Genomic DNA, 18,255 nt, shown 5'->3' with positions numbered 1-18,255 from the left:
CTAGGGGAGAGGTTGCTCATGTTCGCGCCTCTCCCTGGTGGCCTCTCAGAATGAGGGAGAAAATGAAGAAAATAGGGAGGGGTGGAGCTGGGGGACCCTCAGGAGCTCGGGGTCCTGGGTTATTTGAACCCAGCCGCTCAGTTATAGCTACACCCCTGACCTAACCTGATGACTTTGTGTAGTGGGGATCATATTGAAGAAGGCGCTCTTCCAGGTAACTCAGCCTTAAGCCATTTAGGCTTAGCCATTTAACTACTAGCACTTTGTATTTTGCCTGGAAATGTATCGGCAGTCAGAGCAGCTGTTTTAAAACAGGCATAATATGGTATCTCCAAGACACCACAGAGACCAATCTGGCTGCTGCATTCTGAACTAACTGAAGTTTCTGAACTACGTACAAAGGCAGCCCCACATAGAGCACATTGCAGTAGTCGAGCCTAGAGGTTGCCAGCTGGTGCACCACCGTTTTTAGGTTGTCCTCTTCAAGGAATGGGCACAGCTGTCGAATCAGCCGAAGCTGATAGAAAGCACTCCTGGCCATGGCCTCCACCTGAGATACCAGGGTGAGGCCTGGGTCCAGGAGTACTCCCAAGCTGCATACCTGCTCCTCCCGGGGGAGTGTAACCCGATCCAGCACAGGGAGATCTAACTCATCCCTCAGATTCTGAGCCCCTACAATGAGCACCTCCGTCTTGCTTGGATTAAGCTTCAATTTGTTATCCCTCATCCAGGATTCAGTCTCAGTTTGTTATCCCTCATCCAGCCCATCACCACTTCCAAGCAGGCATTTAGGGAGGTTATGCTTTCTCCCAATGAGGTTGACATGGAGAAATAGATTTGGGTGTCATCAGCGTACTGATAATTCCCTGCACCAAATGTCCTGATGAGCTATCCCAGTGGCTTTATGTAGATGTTAAACAACATCAGAGACAATATGGAGCCCTGAGGGACACCATATGAAAGTTCAATATTCTCTAAGAGACACCATCTAAAATCTGCCTATGAGGTAGGAGGAACCACTGCAAGTCTGTGCCTCCCAGCCCCAATCCCCTCAGATGTTCCAGAAGGATACTGTGGTCAATAGTATCGAAGGCCACCGAGTGATCCAAAGGACCAACAGAGTCACACTCCCTCTGTCAATTCCCAATTGGAGATCATCCATAAGGCTGACTAAGGCAGTTTCCACCCATAGCCTACCCCAAAGCCAGTTTGAAATGAATCTCGATGATCAGTTTCCTCCAAGACCGCCTGGAGCTGGGAAGCCACCACCCTTTCAATCACCTTGCCCAGCCACAGAAGGTTGGAGACAGGCCTGTAGTTGCTTAATTCTTCAGAAACAATCTAATGATTATCTCCTTGAGACAATTATGACACCTCACCATTAGTACCTCTGTCTTGTTTGGATTCAGCTTCTATTTATTATCCCTCATCCATCCCATTATTGCCTGAAGGCAGGCATTTAGGGGAGCTACGCCATTTCTTAATGATGATGTCATGGAGATATAATTAAACCAAAGAGTTTGGCCAGCTGATATTTCTGATAAATGAAAATCAGAACTGGGGGCTAGTTCTAACACCACACATTTTCTGCCACAGAACAGCCTTAGAACAATTTGTGTGGGAGAATACAAATGGATCACATTGTGACAGAATCCAGGATTATGGATTGTTCTTGCAAAATCCATATGGATTTTCTATTCTGACATCTTCTACCATTTGTTATCCACAGGAAATGAATGGCACTCATGTTGAGAAGAAGGACAGTTATATCACTTTTGGCCTTGAAACAAACAGGTGAAGGAACTAAACAATGCTTCTGAACATAGTCCAAAGAGCTTATGAGGCTGGGCCCTAATATTTGCATAAAGCTGCAATGGGAGTGCAACTTGGAATCAAGTACCTAGAATTCAGCCACCTAATGGCGCAGCAGGGAAATGACTTGACTAGCAAGCCAGAGGTTGCCGGTTCAAATCCCCGCTGATATGTTTCCCAGACTATGGGAAACACCTATATCGGACAGCAGTGATATAAGAAGATACTGAAAGGCATCATCTCATACTGCACGGGAGATGGCAATGGTAAACCCCTCCTGTATTCTACCAAAGACTACCACAGGGCTCTGTGGTCGCCAGCAGTCGACACTGACGTTACGGTACACTTTACCTTTACCTAGAATTCAGATAGCTGAAATTGTAAGATTTCTCTGCTCTGACATTTCAAAAATTTGGACCATAAATCAGTCAACTAGTCTACAACAAATCTTCCAACTCTGATATGTTCATATTTAATAGTCAAGATTCTTATTTTCTGTTTTTTGTTTTTGTTTTTTGTTTTGATTTTTTAGGCAACTTTACTTACTGGAGATTTGGCTTTGGCAGTAGCTAGCAAAGACATTGTAATTTCAGAAAGGTAATCAAAAACCAGGAAATCCAGCTTCCCTCCATAGAGTAGTTGAGGAACTACAGTAATACAAGGAAATAAATTGGCTTTAATTAAAACAATATATCACATTGTAATATAAAAACTGCAGTTGTAAAACAATTGATTAATATGGACTGTAGCACACAACACTATGTAGTAATAAGATCATTTACTGCAATGACAATTAGGCCTTATCCGGGGCATGGGTTATAAAGAGATTTAGGCATTAAAGAGAATGCTTATAGAAATATAGTTAAACTCAATGTGTATGGTATATACCCAGTGGTTAATTTCTAAAAACAGAAATGCAACAGCTCAAACAGCCTGGACTGATCTGTAAACCCTGTCCCTAATTCCACGTATGCAAGGATCGTTGTGGTGATGGAAATACTGTCTGTACATATTCAGAGGCACACAACTATTTTCACACACCAGAGTTTTGGCCCAACACTGCACAAAGATTTCAGTTCAAATCTACCCCTATCTGTACTTTTAAGGGACATTTCTCTGTTTATTTACATTGGTGCAGTCAACTAAAACCAGTTTACAGCCCAATGTTTACTCCCAAATAAGTCTAACTGAATTTAATGAGATTTACTCTCAAGTAAGTGTGCACAGGATTGCAGTTTCATAGCATACTCACATGCATGTCTACTCATAAGTAAGTCTGACTGCATTCAGTGGGGCTCACTCACAAATAACGGTTGCAGTCCTATGAGCTGATTCAGACAACTGTTCACCAGCACATGCACTCAGGGCAGGGACACACCAAGAATATGCCCACTCTGAGATCACTGCATGATGTTCCAAAACGTTGTCAGGGCATCTTTTAATCACATGGGGGGGTGTTCATCTGAATCGCCTCTCTACATGCATTACTAAGCGCTCTTTAAAACAGCCACCCGCACACAATTCAAGCACGCTGACAGCGCATGGGGAGGTCTTGCAGTTACATCAGGGCATGCATGTTCTCAGGACATCCCACCCTGATCACATAATGAAGCCAGTGATCATGCGAACCGGCCCGTTGTTGTAATCCTATGTATACCCTGGAAGTAAGTCTAACTGACATCCTGGCTAATGAAGCACATGCATTCACAGGTCTGCAGGGCACATGCATTAGCAGGCCTCACACAGCTCCCTCCAGTCATATATGCTTTCACACTGTTATGCAAGAGTGGTAATACTCCCAAGTCTTGACCATCATGCCCCAGAAGCACTCTGTAAGAATGTTTCTGCTCTTTATCAGAACGCTTCTGGAGCGGGCAGTGCTCAGAAGTATAAGGACCCTTACACAACAGGGCAAGCTGTTGACCCTACTAATTTGTGTGCATTGTTAGTCAGGATTAGTTGTTGTTGTTGTTGTTGTTGTTGTTGTTATTATTATTATTAAATTCAATTTCTATACCGCCCTTCCAAAAATGGCTCAGGGCGGTTTACAAAGAGAAATAAAACAAATAAGATGGCTCCCTGTCCCCAAAGGGCTCACATTCTAAAAAGAAACATAGGACACACACCAGCAACAGTCACTGGAAGTACTGTGCTGGGGGTGGATGTCAGCTGAGCCAACAGGTTTTACGTTTGAGTAAAAATGGTTAGGATCATGCAGCACATCAATGAAGCATTTCCCATGGGGGGACCACACAGTCACAGGGAGAAGTCCAGATACGCAGTGGCAGAAAAGGACTGAAGGATCTGCAGTGAATAAATGAAATGAATAAAATGAAATATAAAACCAAAATTTTCTATCTGGCTATTTTTCCTAAGTTTAAATATAAAAAAATTTCAAGGGCTGACTCAAGTTTTAACTTTTGAGAAAAAGAATTTTTAATCAGAATATCCTTCAACAAGCAAAACCATCAACCACTTATCAAACTGAGGAACATGATATTATTTGATATACAAGTTACATCAATGGCACACCAATCAGATACACAGATGTTGCAGCCCAGGAAATCATAACATTGCTCCCACGAAGCTGCTTTTATTTAGTACCGTATTTACCCAAATACAAGATGACTCTGAATTTAAGATGAGTCGCTTAAAAAACAGAGGTTAAATACAAGTTTTACTCTTATTTACTCAAAAGGAAGAGGACTGAATTTAAGATGAAACACACACACCCCTTATTTCTGGCATGAAAGAACTTGGAAAAGACCTAATCTTGAATTCAGGTAAATACAGTACATACACTGGATTGTCCTTTTCATTTTGGACTCAGAAATCCAAAGAAGTGTTTCCCTGGTTTCATATTGCAGTTGCTAAAACCATATACAGCCTGGCCCTATACGTGTTTACTCAGGGGGTGTGGGGAAGGTTCCGCGGAGTTCTATATAGCTCCTAAGTGTTTAAGGAGCACAGTCAGTCACACGCTTTTTACTTTTCTTTTAACCATAGGGAGTGCAAAGAGGTAGGAAGGGTTGGTTGGTTGATGGATAGTTAATTAACCCGCCAGTTATTTTAAGTTTTTGGACTCTTTAAGGCCGCAGTCCTATATGCCACTTCTTTGGGGGCGAGTTCAACGGGGCACACTTCCGCGTAAACATGCAAAGACAGATCGGGTTGCATGAATCTTGGACTTGCTTGTGATTCGAGTGCTTGTAAGGAATAAATATCAAGTTTATAAGAGCGTTAGCGCCACCTGCAGTCTTCTTCTTTCCCGATCTTACCAGCATGCACATACTTCCGAGATGAGTGTCTAAAATCAATTTCGTTTCTTTTTTAGGATTTGTTTCCCAGCTGTTTCGCAAGGCGCCCGTTTAACAAGCCCTCCCTTGCCGGTGCCCAAGTATTTTGCATCTATGCCTCTGTTTTCTCGGTGGTTCCCCCAGCCTCCCTAAGATCATCACTTATAAGTGAAGTTCCTACTCTTGGAGGCTTGAGAATTAAGGAAGGAGCTAATGCCAATGTGAGAAAAGCCAAAGGAATGCACTGTTCTAATCAGCTTTGGATTGCGCCTCCCTCCCAAGAGCTCAGAGTGTAGCGGGCGGAAGTTGCCCATACTTTATATCCTCACAACGATCTGTGTAAACGAGGCTGAGAAAGAGTGACTGGTCCAAGGTCACCCAGAGAGGGAGCTTCATAGCTGAGTGCTGATTTGAACTCTGATCTCCCCCCAGCCAAAACTGGATGGGCCTCGGGCCTGATCCAGCAGGGCTGTCCTTATGTTCTTCACCGAAGACTCTTCTGATCTCCGCACGTACCACACTGGTTCACTTGGAAGCCCGAGATTGTCTTAGGTGCAATGAGAAGCGCGGCCGTCTCCGGACTGAGCGCAGAGTCTGGGGTGTGGGTGTGTTATTGTGCCCGTGCAAATTGTGCCCGTGCAAAGGGATAAGAGAGTGTTAAGAAGAGAGACTTTATATGTTAAGTTATGGCCATATGAAGAAAGTAAGTGTGCATATGTCTGGTACAGAGAGAGCGAGTACAGGTCGGGAGAGAGCGAGCGCAGTAAATGCTAGGGAAGAGCTGCTGCACGTCAGGACGAGAGGCTTGTTAGGGAACAGGAGCGCGAGGGTGGAAGGCGAAAGCGTCCTTAAGCGAGAAAAGCGTCAGACCGAGAGGACGGTTCCCGCTCCCCCCGCTCCTTTTTAAAAAGGCTTCAGCCTCTAGGGTCGCCACACGTAGCCCGCAGGAGGAGCTGCCAGGGCTGGCTGTGGGGGCACTCTCGCCCTCGCTCGCGCGGAGCCCTCTGTAGTACCTGAGGCCGCCGTGTCTCCCCAGAAGCCCGAGGCGCAGCCGATCCGCACAGGGCTCAGCGGAGGGGCGCAGGGCTCGGTACTCTGGCGGCGGCAGCTGCTGCTACCCGCGCCCAAGAGCCGGGGGACAGCAGGGGCTGCTGCCCGGAGCCCCAACACTGCCGCCCAGTTCATGGTGTCTCCTCCGGAGGCGCGGCCTGGGCGGGCTTCTCGAAGGGAAGTTGCGCGAGGCGGGAGGAGGCGGCCAGCCGGCGGGCGCCGCCACTCAGTGGAGTGCCTCGCCCGGCCCATCTTGGCCGCTGCAGCCGCCAGCACATTAGTACTTGTAGTAGTAGCCCAGCTGCCTAAGCAACTGCATTGCTCCTCGTGAGTCCCGCCGTTTGGCCCTGACTGACTAGATTCTAGAACATGGAGGTGGGCATCAACAACTCGCCATTGGCATTGGTGGTGGCGGGCAAAGTAGATACCTGCAAATCGGGGAAACCGCTAAAAGAGCCCCTCTGTTTCAGAGGGGTTCTTCCTGACTCAAGTGGAGCGAGGGCGGCTGCAGTGATGGCTTTGCAGCCCCCACAACAGCTTCAGGAACTGAAGGGGGCAAATTTTCTCTTTGATGCCCAAAGTCATTCAAGAGATTTACGGGAAGCTTGCAAGGGGTAAACCTGGGGGGAGAAAATGGAAATGTGCCTCATAGTATGTGCACCCCCTCCCAAATTAGGAGGGAGGGACATCCTCGCAAATTAAAGAATTCTAACGGGGCAAACATTCTTAAGAAGAGCATGGATCCTCCAAAGACCGTTCCCACCCCTTTGGACCCCAGCCCGTGACCAGCTGAGGGCTCACGCCCGCTCAATGACAGCAAGAAGGGAGCACATCAGTGCAGCTTTTAGTTTCCACTGGGGGTGATAAAGCAGGATACTCCAGTATATCTTGGTTCCACATGGCTGCAGGAATACACGCTAGGTCTTCCCTCCTCCAGTCCAGGAACCCACTGCATCCACATGTGGGACATATAACAGGGAAAGTGATGCCAACGTGTGGTGCTTTAGAGGAAATTGTTTCATTGCACTTGGTATTGTGAGTATTCAGAGACAAAACTTAATCCAGCCAGACAAGGATGTCTGAGAGCCTCCAGATTGCAGTAGCATATGACAAAAACAATCTCAGATCCAAGACAGTCTTTTCAGCTGTGCAAAGTCATCTCCCCACAATCTCTGAGCCTTCTGTGCCATTTCAGGGGATGCAATGGGTTCTTCTAGCCACTGTGCTATTGAATAGGTTACTTTCCCACTTTGACTCAAAACATTTGCTTTGAATCACTGTGATCAAAGTTCCTGAGATGGCATGAAATGCTGTGAAAAATCCAAATGAAATAATCAGCATTGGCATTTTGAACTGATTAGCAAATGCAAATGGGTGGCCCTATCCACCCCTAGCACAGTACCTCCGGTGACTTGCTGGTGTCTATCTTATGTTGCTCTTTAGAGTTGTGAGCCCTTTGGGGACAGGGATCCATCTTATTTATTTATTATTTATCTGTGTAAATTGCCCTGAGCCATTTTTGGAAGGGCAGTATAGAAATAAAATAAATAAAATAGCAGGGTACATTCATTTTCCTACAGAGAAACAAGATTCATACCAAAAAATGGGCATATGTGAGCCTGTGAGGCAATTCTGTAGCATCTTCTGTTCCACTAGGCAGCAGCCACACCTCCTAAGTGATATTGTGTGACACAGTTTTAATCAGTAAAATGAAGTGCATATAGTCTTGGCTTCAATAGTGGCTGATGCTCAATACATCTAGAGCAGGGCTGCTTAACTTCGGCCCTCCTACAGATGTTGGCCTACAACTCCCACAATCCCTGGCTATTGGCCACTGTGGCTGGGGATTATGGGAGTTGTAGTTCAAAACCAGCTGGGGGGCCTACTTTGAGCAGGCCTGATCTGGAGGGTCCAGAAGCTCACTCATCGACTCTGCAATCCAGCACATTGAGTTTAAGAGGAGAGTGTTCAGTATGTTTAACTCTCCCACTGAAACCAAAGAGATCCAAAATGACTTATCTTTGGATGGATTATGCCTCATCCACTGTGCAATACTACAACAAGGCTCTGGCTTAAGCTTTTGATACCATAAAGTTATTTACATTGTGCATATTTATTCAGATTAAAGTCTCATTGTGTTCACCCGGGATAATTCCCAGGTAATTCTGCATAGACTGTGCTGTCAATCTCCTATATATGAATATATATAAAATCTAGCAGGGAAATCTATTTTCCAGATGAATAGAGAGAGCAGTACTAGATAAAAAGCAGCACTTGGGCACTGGATAAAACTGCCCATCATCTTTCCAGAATTTAGATAGAGGCTAAATGTACCACAGCTAAAAATTCAAGCTTTATACACTGATGGAATATTTTTATATTTATTTAAAATATTTTTAACCCACCATTAGACCACTTGGTTCTAAAGGGGACTGTCATAATTGTAATGGCTGACTTGATGAGGTTAAATTACTCAAAATAGTCCCATTGAAATTAAAAGGACTCATTAGGCAATGCTACTATCTTTTTAAAAAAGAATTATGATACATAAAGGTTACAGAATTCTAACAAGTTAGTTTGTGTCTCATGCTATACAGTTCCAGAGAATATTCTGGAAATTATTTTCTCATGTTAAAGCAAACTATATGCCCTATTCAGACATTTTGTTGTACATGGGTATAGGCATCTGTACACATGTATGTGTTTGTGTGAATGACTGTCTATGTGTTTGAACCTGAATCAGACCACCCCCTCAAATGCAGGATGCAAATAGGCAATGTACTATGTGCATTGAACATGTATGAATAACTACATGCCTACAGATCTGCATATGCATATACTCTACCGAGATTGTATGTGCACTGAATAGAATGAATAAACAGGGCTCATAACAGGAGATAAAGTGAATTAAATTGTCAGGTAAAGGAAGTTAAATTAGCATTTTATTCTCACATTTTGGTTTCACATTAACACCCCCAAGATGGCTAACTATCTGTCTATCTATCTATCTATCTATCTATCTATCTATCTATCTATCTATCTTTCTCTTAGGCCTACCCGTTACTAATCCCATGTGTGGCAGCTATCGCGAGATTTTGCAAGCAAGGGGAGAGGGAGAGGAAGGCGAGTGGCCAGCTAGAGGAAGCAATGGCCAGGCCAGCTGGGCAGCGAAGGGAAGCAGCGGCCAGGCCAGGCCAGCCAGCTGCCAGGCGGGGAGAGGAAGCAGCAGTCAGGCCAGCCGTTGGGGGAGAATGAACTGGGGTTGAACGGGGGGAGGGAGACAGAGAACTAGGGGTGCAGATGCTCTGCACCAGGTCAGCTAGTTTCAATTAAAAACAAGCAAGCTTTGAAACAAATCTGACCAGCACTTGGAGGAAAAATTGTCTTAAAAGGTTCAAAGGTTCAAAAAAGCCCCATAGATGGGGATCTATGGGCAGGGGTGTAGCAAGGTTGGAGTGGGCCCAGAGATAAGATTTTAAAATGGGCCCCCCCTCATTGAAGCTCCCCCCTATGTGCCACAATAGAACATCATCCTAAATTATTTTTTTAAAAGTTTTGTAAATTGTAGATGATGCAAGTCATTTAATGGTACTAGAGAAAGATAGACATGAGGTTCTGGTAGCTCCAGGTCTTAATGCTCATATCAATTTTGGAGGATGAATACAACTGAAGGAAGGCCGGGCGGGTGCGCGGCTGGGGGAGTCAGTCATGTGACTTGCCTCTGGGGGCCCCCCCAAGGCAGTGGGCCCCCAGACAACTGTCTCCCCTTGCCCTATTATAGTTACGCCCCTGTCTATGGGGCTTTTTTGAACCTTCAAAGAAGGGTTAGACCAGTGCTCTTCAATGTATCACCCAGGGGCCAGTGGCAGTCATCATATACAACCCTAAGTGCAGCCCCCTGACTAATTGTTTATTGGGCCTGTTCAAAGCTTTGGCCAAAGCTGAATATTCTACACAGTCCCCCTGGCACCATGTGGGATGGCCATTCTCACCGTGCAGTGCTGTGCTTTGCCCAGCACCGAGGGCCCATTTAAGGGAAATTGAGCCCTCCTGAGTTCCTTCACTAGCACTCCTTCTTTCCTCTTAGAGCTCTTAAGAGAGGGCTCACTTTCTCTAAAGGGCCCTCCCCAGCACTGAGAAAAGCACAGTAGTGTGTGTAGGTCAGCACAGTGGGAAATGGTTCTTGCAAAAGGTATTTTGCCAAAGTGGCTCCCACTTGAAAAATAGTGAAGACTGGGTTAGATGATGCTATAATGTTCAAGCTCAGTCCTACAAATCATGTGCAAGAGTGTTCTTCCCTGTACATAGGGTCTAATGTATTCTGACTGAATACCAGTAGTTAACATAGTTTACTACTGTGACCAGCAGGAGGCTGTGTTGCACTACCTATAACACTCAGGCTTAAATCATTACAATGCATGAGAATAATAACTGCTGATATTGTCAAATTAAGCAGTCTGTTTGGTGCTCATATTTTTGGGGTGGAAGCAGATAAGGCTAATCCCCTTTTTGTGGCAGTCTTCCTAGCTACTGTTTTTAGATTCAGCTAAAATTGGGATCACTTTTAATGGGGCTATACCTGCCCACCCCAGTCCACACAACTGAGCACTGATGTTATTTGTAAATCACAGAACATGCTGACTGTTTATCTGGCCAGCAGTTTGCATGATTTTTGCACACTGCTGCCACTCAGAACCACTTAAGGAAGGATTTCTGTTGCCATCAAAATAAGATGGAATAAACAAATGAGGTCATTCACACAATCAAAAGCAGTGTTCTACTCAGGTTTGGGAGCTGTGTGTGCTCCCAATTTTCAGTTGTGTGGAAGCAAGGTAAGAGGATAACCTGGGTAGAAGTGACTGTGTAGTAGAAGCAAGGAAGGAGGAAAAGTTACCCAGCATTTCCTCCTACCTTGCTTCCACAGAATCACTTCTACCAGGTTTTCCTCTAACCTTGATTCCACACAATAGAAAATTGGGAGCACACACAACTCCCAAACCCAGGTAGAACACTGCTTTTGATTGTGTGAATGACCTTACTATGACAGAAGACAATTGCCAGTCAGCCTTTTGGTCATAAGGAAAATATAATTTGGTATGTAACTTTTCGCAGTGAAGTGACAGTGCTGTTATATGTTATCATTTTTGATCCCCTCCCCCCATGTTTTCCTAGCCAGAACACAAACACTAGAACGAAGATGCGCAGACAAATCTACTTTGTTTTTATTAGGACCCTGAGGTCCACCAACCAGGACCAGGAGGCTTTTCAGACAGCAGGCTTTACTGTGAGACAGCAGGTTCCTTCAGACAGCAGGCTTAGCACAAGGCTTTATTGTGAGTTCGGTGCATATAGGATACTCCAACACAAAAAAAGGATTTTTTAAACCCCGGACCAAAAAGCTTTCGACAGAGTTCCTCATCAAAGACTCCTGAGGAAACTTAGTGGTCATGTGGTAAAAGGACAAGTACATGTGTGAATTGCTAACTGGTTGAAAGACAGGAAACAGAGGGTAGGTATAAATGGAGAGTTTTCACAATGGAGGGAAGTAAGAAGTGGGGTCCCCCAGGGATCTGTACTGGGACCGGTGCTTTTTAATTTATTAATATATGATCTAGAAGGAGGGGTAAGCAGCGAGGTGGCCAAATTCGCAGATGATACCAAACTCTTTTGGGTAGTGAAATCTAAAACAGATTGTGAGGAGCTCCAAAAGGATCTCTCCAAACTGGATGAGTGGGCGACAAAATGGCAAATGCTCTTCAATGCTGGCAAGTGTAAAGTGATGCACATTGGGATGAAAAACCCCAACTTCAAGTATACGCTGATGGGATCTGAGCTGTCGGTGACTGACCAGGAGAGGGATCTTGGGGTCGTGGAAGACAGCTCGTTGAAAGTGTCAACTCAATGTGCGGCAGCTGTGAAAAATGCCAATTCTATGCTAGGGATCATTAGGAAGGGGGTTGAAAATAAAATGGCTAATATTGTAATGCAAAATACAAAACTATAGTGCAGCCACACCTGGAGTACTGGATACAAGTCTGGTCACCACTTCTAAAAAAGGAAAAGGTGCAGAAGAGGGCAACTGAGATGATCAGGGGCCTAGAGCACCTTTCTTATGAGGCAAGGCTACAACACCTGGGGCTTTTAAGTTTAGAAAAAAAGATGACTGCGGGGAGACTTGACAGAGGTCTATAAAATCATGCATGGTGTGGAGAAAGTAGATAGAAATTCTTCTACCTCTCACATAACCCAAGACCCAGGGGTCATCCCATGAAACTGATTGCCAGGAAATCTAGAACCAACAAATGGAATGCATAATCAACTTGTAGAATCAACACACAATGCATAATCAACAACCCGGATGGCTTTAAGAAGGGTTTGGATAACTTCATGGAGAAGAGGTCTATCAACGGCTACTAGTCAGAGGGCTATAGGCCACCTCCAGCCTCAAAGGCAGGATGCCTCTGTGTACCAGTTGCAGGGGAGTAACAGCAGGAGAGAGAGCTAAATAAAATGAGTCATTTGGGTGTCACATTTTATATGCTGACTGATCTCAGGATGTAAATGGTGACAAGCCTCAAGCATACTGAAAGCCTTTATTCTTACTGCCAGTTTTTTAGGATCAATTGTAGTATTTTGTAGTGATGAAAATGCACTCCATGCTGCTCCTCAGCATGAGCTCTGATTGGATATCTTCACCAATAAATAGCATATTTAGGTATTGGCAGAGGCGTAACTAGGGAAAACGGCGCCCAGGGCAAGCACTGAAATGGCGCCCCCCACCGTGCCCCCCCGCTGCCCCCCCAACGTACTACATTATACTTAGGTTTTTCCTCACAAGCGCCCGCCGCCGCCAAGCCAGGCCACTGACTGGCTGCCAGGCGCCAGCAAAGCAATGGGGGGGGCGCAGGCAGCACGGAAGGGACTGCTCGTGGGGAAGGGGGGACCGACGCGCTCCCTTGACTGCTGCAGCGCTGCTGCACTGAGCAGGAAACATTTGTATTAACAAAAATTTAAAAAAAAATTTAAAAAATTGATCATGGCGGCGCCCCCCACGTGACCAGAAAAGATGGCGCCCGGGGCACGTGCCCCCCCTGCCCCCCCTATAGTTACGCCTCTGGGTATTGGAAAATGGAGTGGGTTGGTAGTCTGCAGTTGGTGATGAATCCATGACAGCACAGCTCACAGCTAATTAAACAATGTTTTTAAAATGAACTTATATATTAGAAAGTGTTGGGATATAAAGTCTGGGTGAGTAATGCTGCATTAAATGGTCAAGTTTTTTAAAAATTCTTCCCAAATTATTGTTGGTAGATATCCAGAGCAGATTCAAGTCATCTGGATGGTGCATCAGTTAATGTGCATAATATGCAAATTAGGAAACACAGATTTGGAGAGTTTGATTATAGAGGGGAGAAGCATACCCTTTGAATTAAGGAATAGGAAGCTTCTGAGAATATGCCCAGCTCAAAAATTTGTGTTCCAACAGGTACAGCAACCAGCCTCAGAACTGATAATGAAGACATTGAAGTGGTAGACAGCTTCTGCCTTTTAGGATTGACCACCAACAATAAAAGTTCCCGCAGTCAAGAAATACACCACAGACTAGCACTTGGTAGGGTTTCAATGAAGGCCTTGGAAAGAATATTTAGATGCCGTGACATGTCTATACCTACAAAGATTAGAATAGTTCAGACAATGGTTTTTCCCATGACACTCTATGGATGTGAAAGGTGGAATTTGAAGAAGCCAGCTAGAAAATGTATTGACGCTTTTGAACTTTGGTGCTGGAGAAGGCTTTTGAGGATACCATGGACAGCCAGGAAAACAAACAAATGGATCATAGAACAAATCAATCCAGAATTTTCACTCAAGGCACAAATGACCAGGCTCAAACTATCATACTTTGGGCACATTATGCGAAGACCCAGCTCCCTTGAGAAGTCTACAATGCTGGGAAAAGTGAAAGGAAAGAGAAGAAGAGGACAACCAGCAGCAAGGTGGATGGACTTTATTATAACAACAATCAATGCACCACTGAGAGACCTTAAAGGCCAAGTTGAAGACAGATCATCCTGGAGAGACTCTATCTCTGTGGTCACTAAGAGTCAACACAGACTTAATGGCACTTAATCAATCAATCAATCATCACTAGGGTTGAGTTCACAATTCTTTCACACAAAAACCCACCCCTGTTTTTCCTGCAAGATTTGTTTCAAATTGGAGAGAGAGAGAGAGAGAGAGAGAGAGAGAGAGAGAGAGAGAGAGAGAGAGAGAGAGAGAGAGCTTGCAATTGTTGCTTGCAGTGTTATGAAATTGGAGGTAAAAAACCCTTGAGGATTTACAAATCACCCAGAGATTTTCTATCAGTAGATCTCAGTCTACCTGCTGCGTGCCCTGCCCTCGAGCACTGCTACAAAAAGTCAGCAGATGGCAGTCTGTAGTTAGAACAAAGATAGCCAATCTATTATATATTTTGAAGAATTTGTTTGTATGTTTGTGCAAAATACTATCTGATGACCTACAGCTACCCAATTTTGCACACACAATCCTTTCATTGAAATTAGCTGAATGCACTACTTTTTACACCGAAATATGCTCAGGGAAACTTTTTTTAAAATTTTGTAATTTTTAGCCTACTTTCCAGTAGGCTTATGAGATCACCCCACATTCTGTTTGTGTGTCAGTCTGTGTGTGTGTGTGTGTGTGTGTGTGTGTGTGTGTGTGTCCCCCCGTATCAACTTCACAATGCTTGGACCAATATGAACCAAATTGGGTACAGTTGTAGGGACTCAATGGCATAGTTTGTGATAATGTCATACACCACAATCTAAGATGGTAGACACGTAAACTTTTGAGGTGCAAGTGGGCTAATTTGTGAACTGCCTGACCGATTTGGACCAAATTTGCTACAGCTGTACGGACACATAGGGATGCCCCAATGGCGTGGTGTGTGGTGATGTCATCCACTCCAATTCAAGATGACAGCCATGTGAACATCTGAGGTGCAAACAGGCTGCGTGTACTGCGTAACCCATTTGAACCAAATTGGGTACAGTTGCAGTGAGTGATATACAGGGGCACTTCAATGGCATAGTTTGTGATGATGTCATCCATTTCAATCCAAGATGGTGGACACGAAAGCTTTTGAGGTGCAAGTGGGCTAACATGTGAAGCGCTTAACCAAATTAAACCAAAATTGCTGCAACGGTAGGGACACATAGGGACACCTCAACAGCATAGTTTCTGATGGTGTAATCGACCCCAATCGAAGTGTGAACTTTTGAGGCGCAAATGCAATAACTTGAGCACTGTCTAACCAATTTGAACCAAATTTGGTACACTTGTAGTGAGTGACACACAGGGACACCTCAGTGGTATTGTTTGTAATGATGTCATCCACCCTGATCCAAGATAGCAGGTGCATGAACATTTGAGGTGCAAGAGATCTAACTTGTGGACCTCAATTTGAACCAAATTTAGTCCAGTTGTAGAGACAGTGAAAGGAAAGTAGGCTGATTAGTTCTTACTAGAACAACTTGTTAATAATTCTGAATATAACCATCGTATTTGAACTCTTATTCTTCTCAACATATTTTTAACACTCAGTAATCAGTTCAATAATTCCAAAATGACTTCATGAACAAGAGAAGGAAAAGATCCTTCTCAGATTCAAATTTACTATGGTTTAAATTTACCATAGATGGTCATCATTCAATACAATGAATAATGTTTGAAGTTGAAATCCTACAGATTTTGAACTGTTCTTTTGCTTCTCTTTTGCAAGCACATTAATAAAAAATTCCATTACATGTATCTAATTTCTTGAACTTTCCTATAAGTGCAATGTATGCAAAAATGACTTTGCCTGGTCAAGGATGGGCCTCAACTACTAGTATCTGATGTTGTTTAAGAAAGTGGTTAACATGCTCTTCACTATCCTGAAACTATAATGAGCCCATTAATCAGTACAAGTCACAAAGAGTTCTAGAACCGCCTGGGGGGCGGACACAGTCTCAGGTTCCATAGATTTTGCCTTCTCCTTGACTTTGAGGGTGTCAGGACTATATCTTAACTACACTTATGTGAAAGCATGAGAGCTGGCCTTGTTATAGTAAGCATGAATTGTCCCTTTTGCTAAGCGGGGTCCACCCTGGTTTGTATTTGAATGGGAGACTACATATGAACACTATAAGGTATTCCTCTTAGGGAATGCCAGCCACCTAATGGTGCAGTAGGGAAATGACTTGACTAGCAAGCCAGAGGTTGCTGGTTCGAATGCCCGCTGGTATGTTTCCCAGACTATGGGAAACATCTGTATTGGGCAGCAGCAGTGATACAGGAAGATGCTGTAAGGCATCATCTCATACTGCGCTGGAGGAGGCAATGGTAAACCCCTCCTGCATTCTACCAAGGACAACCACATGGCTCTGTGGTCGCCAGGAGTCGACAATGACTCAACAGCACACTTTACTTTAACACTGTATACATTTTAAGTGATGAATTAGTATTTGGGAATTGTCTAATTCCTTTTTCTATATAAACTGTTTTGAGAATTTTGTCGTTATTGAAAAGAAGTATATATTCATAATCATCACCTGCAGCAGCTGTGGACAGGGACCTCCCTTGCTGTATTGGGACAACTGAGTAAACAATGGTCAGAAGTAAATATTCAACACTGTGGCAAAAGATAGGAAATTGACAAATAACTTCTGGATTGCAAACTTAGTTCCAACTGGAAGTACAAACAACAACTGACACTGAATCATCAGCTGCCACCCCAACACTAGCTTAAAAAAACCATGCAGGGCATTTGATAGCAATTCTGTTTGTCAACAGATATAAAGTACCGTTTGAACAATTTTTGCAGTTAAAGTCACATCCTCATTTGCTAATGATGTTATTTAATAGAGTTCACCAAACGCATATGTTGATACCATGCCCAGTACATGTTGTTTGCATTTTGACATTTCTGTCTGATCCCACTGAGTTGCCCACACAAACAATTGAGTTTGTTGTAGACTCTGTCCTCACCTAATTGTACAGGTATTGTACAAATATTTGAGATGATTATTTATCTATCTCTTGCACATTAGTGCATCAGATCTTTGTTTAACAAATGGAGTTCACTGCTCCTCTACTCAAGGTAAAGTATACATCACAATCTCCTGAATACTTAAAACTAATCTTTTCTAAATGAGCCAAAGTCCCTCAAACATCTATGAGTTGCCAAAGCATTATCATGCAGTGTTTTAACTTAAAAGCAAGGCACAAATTAACAAAAAATAAAATAAAAATTCTGACGTTGAAATTGTTTCCAAAGCTGCTGCATGGCATTTCATACTCTGCATCTGCAGAGATACCTTTGGCTGCAAAGGTACCTCAGTACAGGGTGGACTTTTCCTCTGAATCAGTCTCCTCTGGCTCAGCATCTGGGTGAACCTGTCAGCAACTTCACAAGCAATCCAAGAAAGTGCTGTAAGCAATTTTTGGGGCACCAGTATTGTTCGGTGTTCTAATTAAGCACTGAGGGGTATGGTTATATGAGATGATGATGATGAGCAAAAAATGAAATTATTTTACACCACACGGCACAGCAGAACTTAATATTCACAAATATTTCCCCCTTTTTTGTTTCTGGAGTGCAAGGGCTTACACATAGGAATGGAACTGTGGAGAATGGAATGGAAGTGAAGGAAAAGATTTACGTGTTGAAATTGAAAGCATGCACTGGAAAGATGATTTATTCATGTATCTGCCTACTTTTGAAAATGCTCAAGAAGGAAATATAGATCTCTCACTCTAAAATTCCTATGCACTCATCCTATTCCATTAGTCAATGAAAGTAAATGTAATAAAATGGCAGATACCACAATCCCTATATTAATTAACAATTTTGGCCCTAGATATCTAAAAGATCGCTTGCTCCCAAGGGTTCCTGCCTGCTTGACAACAGCATTGGAGGGGGCTCTTTTCCACGTGCCAATGATGAGGGAGGCTCAGCTGTTGTGAACATGGGACAGGGCCTTCTTGGGTGTTGCCCCCAGGCTTTGGAATCAGCTCCTGACTGGCATTTGCTCCTCAGCTTCCATGTCAGCTT

General features: G+C 43.9%; 1 protein-coding gene across 2 annotated transcripts in view; it reads right to left on the bottom strand.

The window, feature by feature from the left end:
• Positions 1–6,310, bottom strand: part of LOC128328277 (uncharacterized) — an 89,117-nt gene extending 82,807 nt beyond the window's left edge. For both annotated transcript variants that reach the window (XM_053258111.1, XM_053258112.1), the window contains exons 1-2: positions 6,122–6,310; positions 2,359–2,459 (exon numbers count right to left, since the gene is read on the bottom strand). In XM_053258111.1, the coding sequence (XP_053114086.1) occupies positions 2,359–2,459; positions 6,122–6,293 (273 nt within the window). In that variant the 5' untranslated portion in view covers positions 6,294–6,310. The remainder of the gene's footprint in view (positions 1–2,358; positions 2,460–6,121) is intronic.
• Between the last annotated feature and the right edge of the window lie 11,945 nt (positions 6,311–18,255).

This window comes from Hemicordylus capensis, chromosome 5, assembly GCF_027244095.1.
Source record: "Hemicordylus capensis ecotype Gifberg chromosome 5, rHemCap1.1.pri, whole genome shotgun sequence".
In the NCBI taxonomy this organism is placed as follows: Eukaryota; Metazoa; Chordata; class Lepidosauria; order Squamata; family Cordylidae; genus Hemicordylus; species Hemicordylus capensis.
The sequence above is the reverse complement of the archived record's forward strand: the minus strand, read 5'-3'. Positions and strand labels throughout refer to the sequence as shown.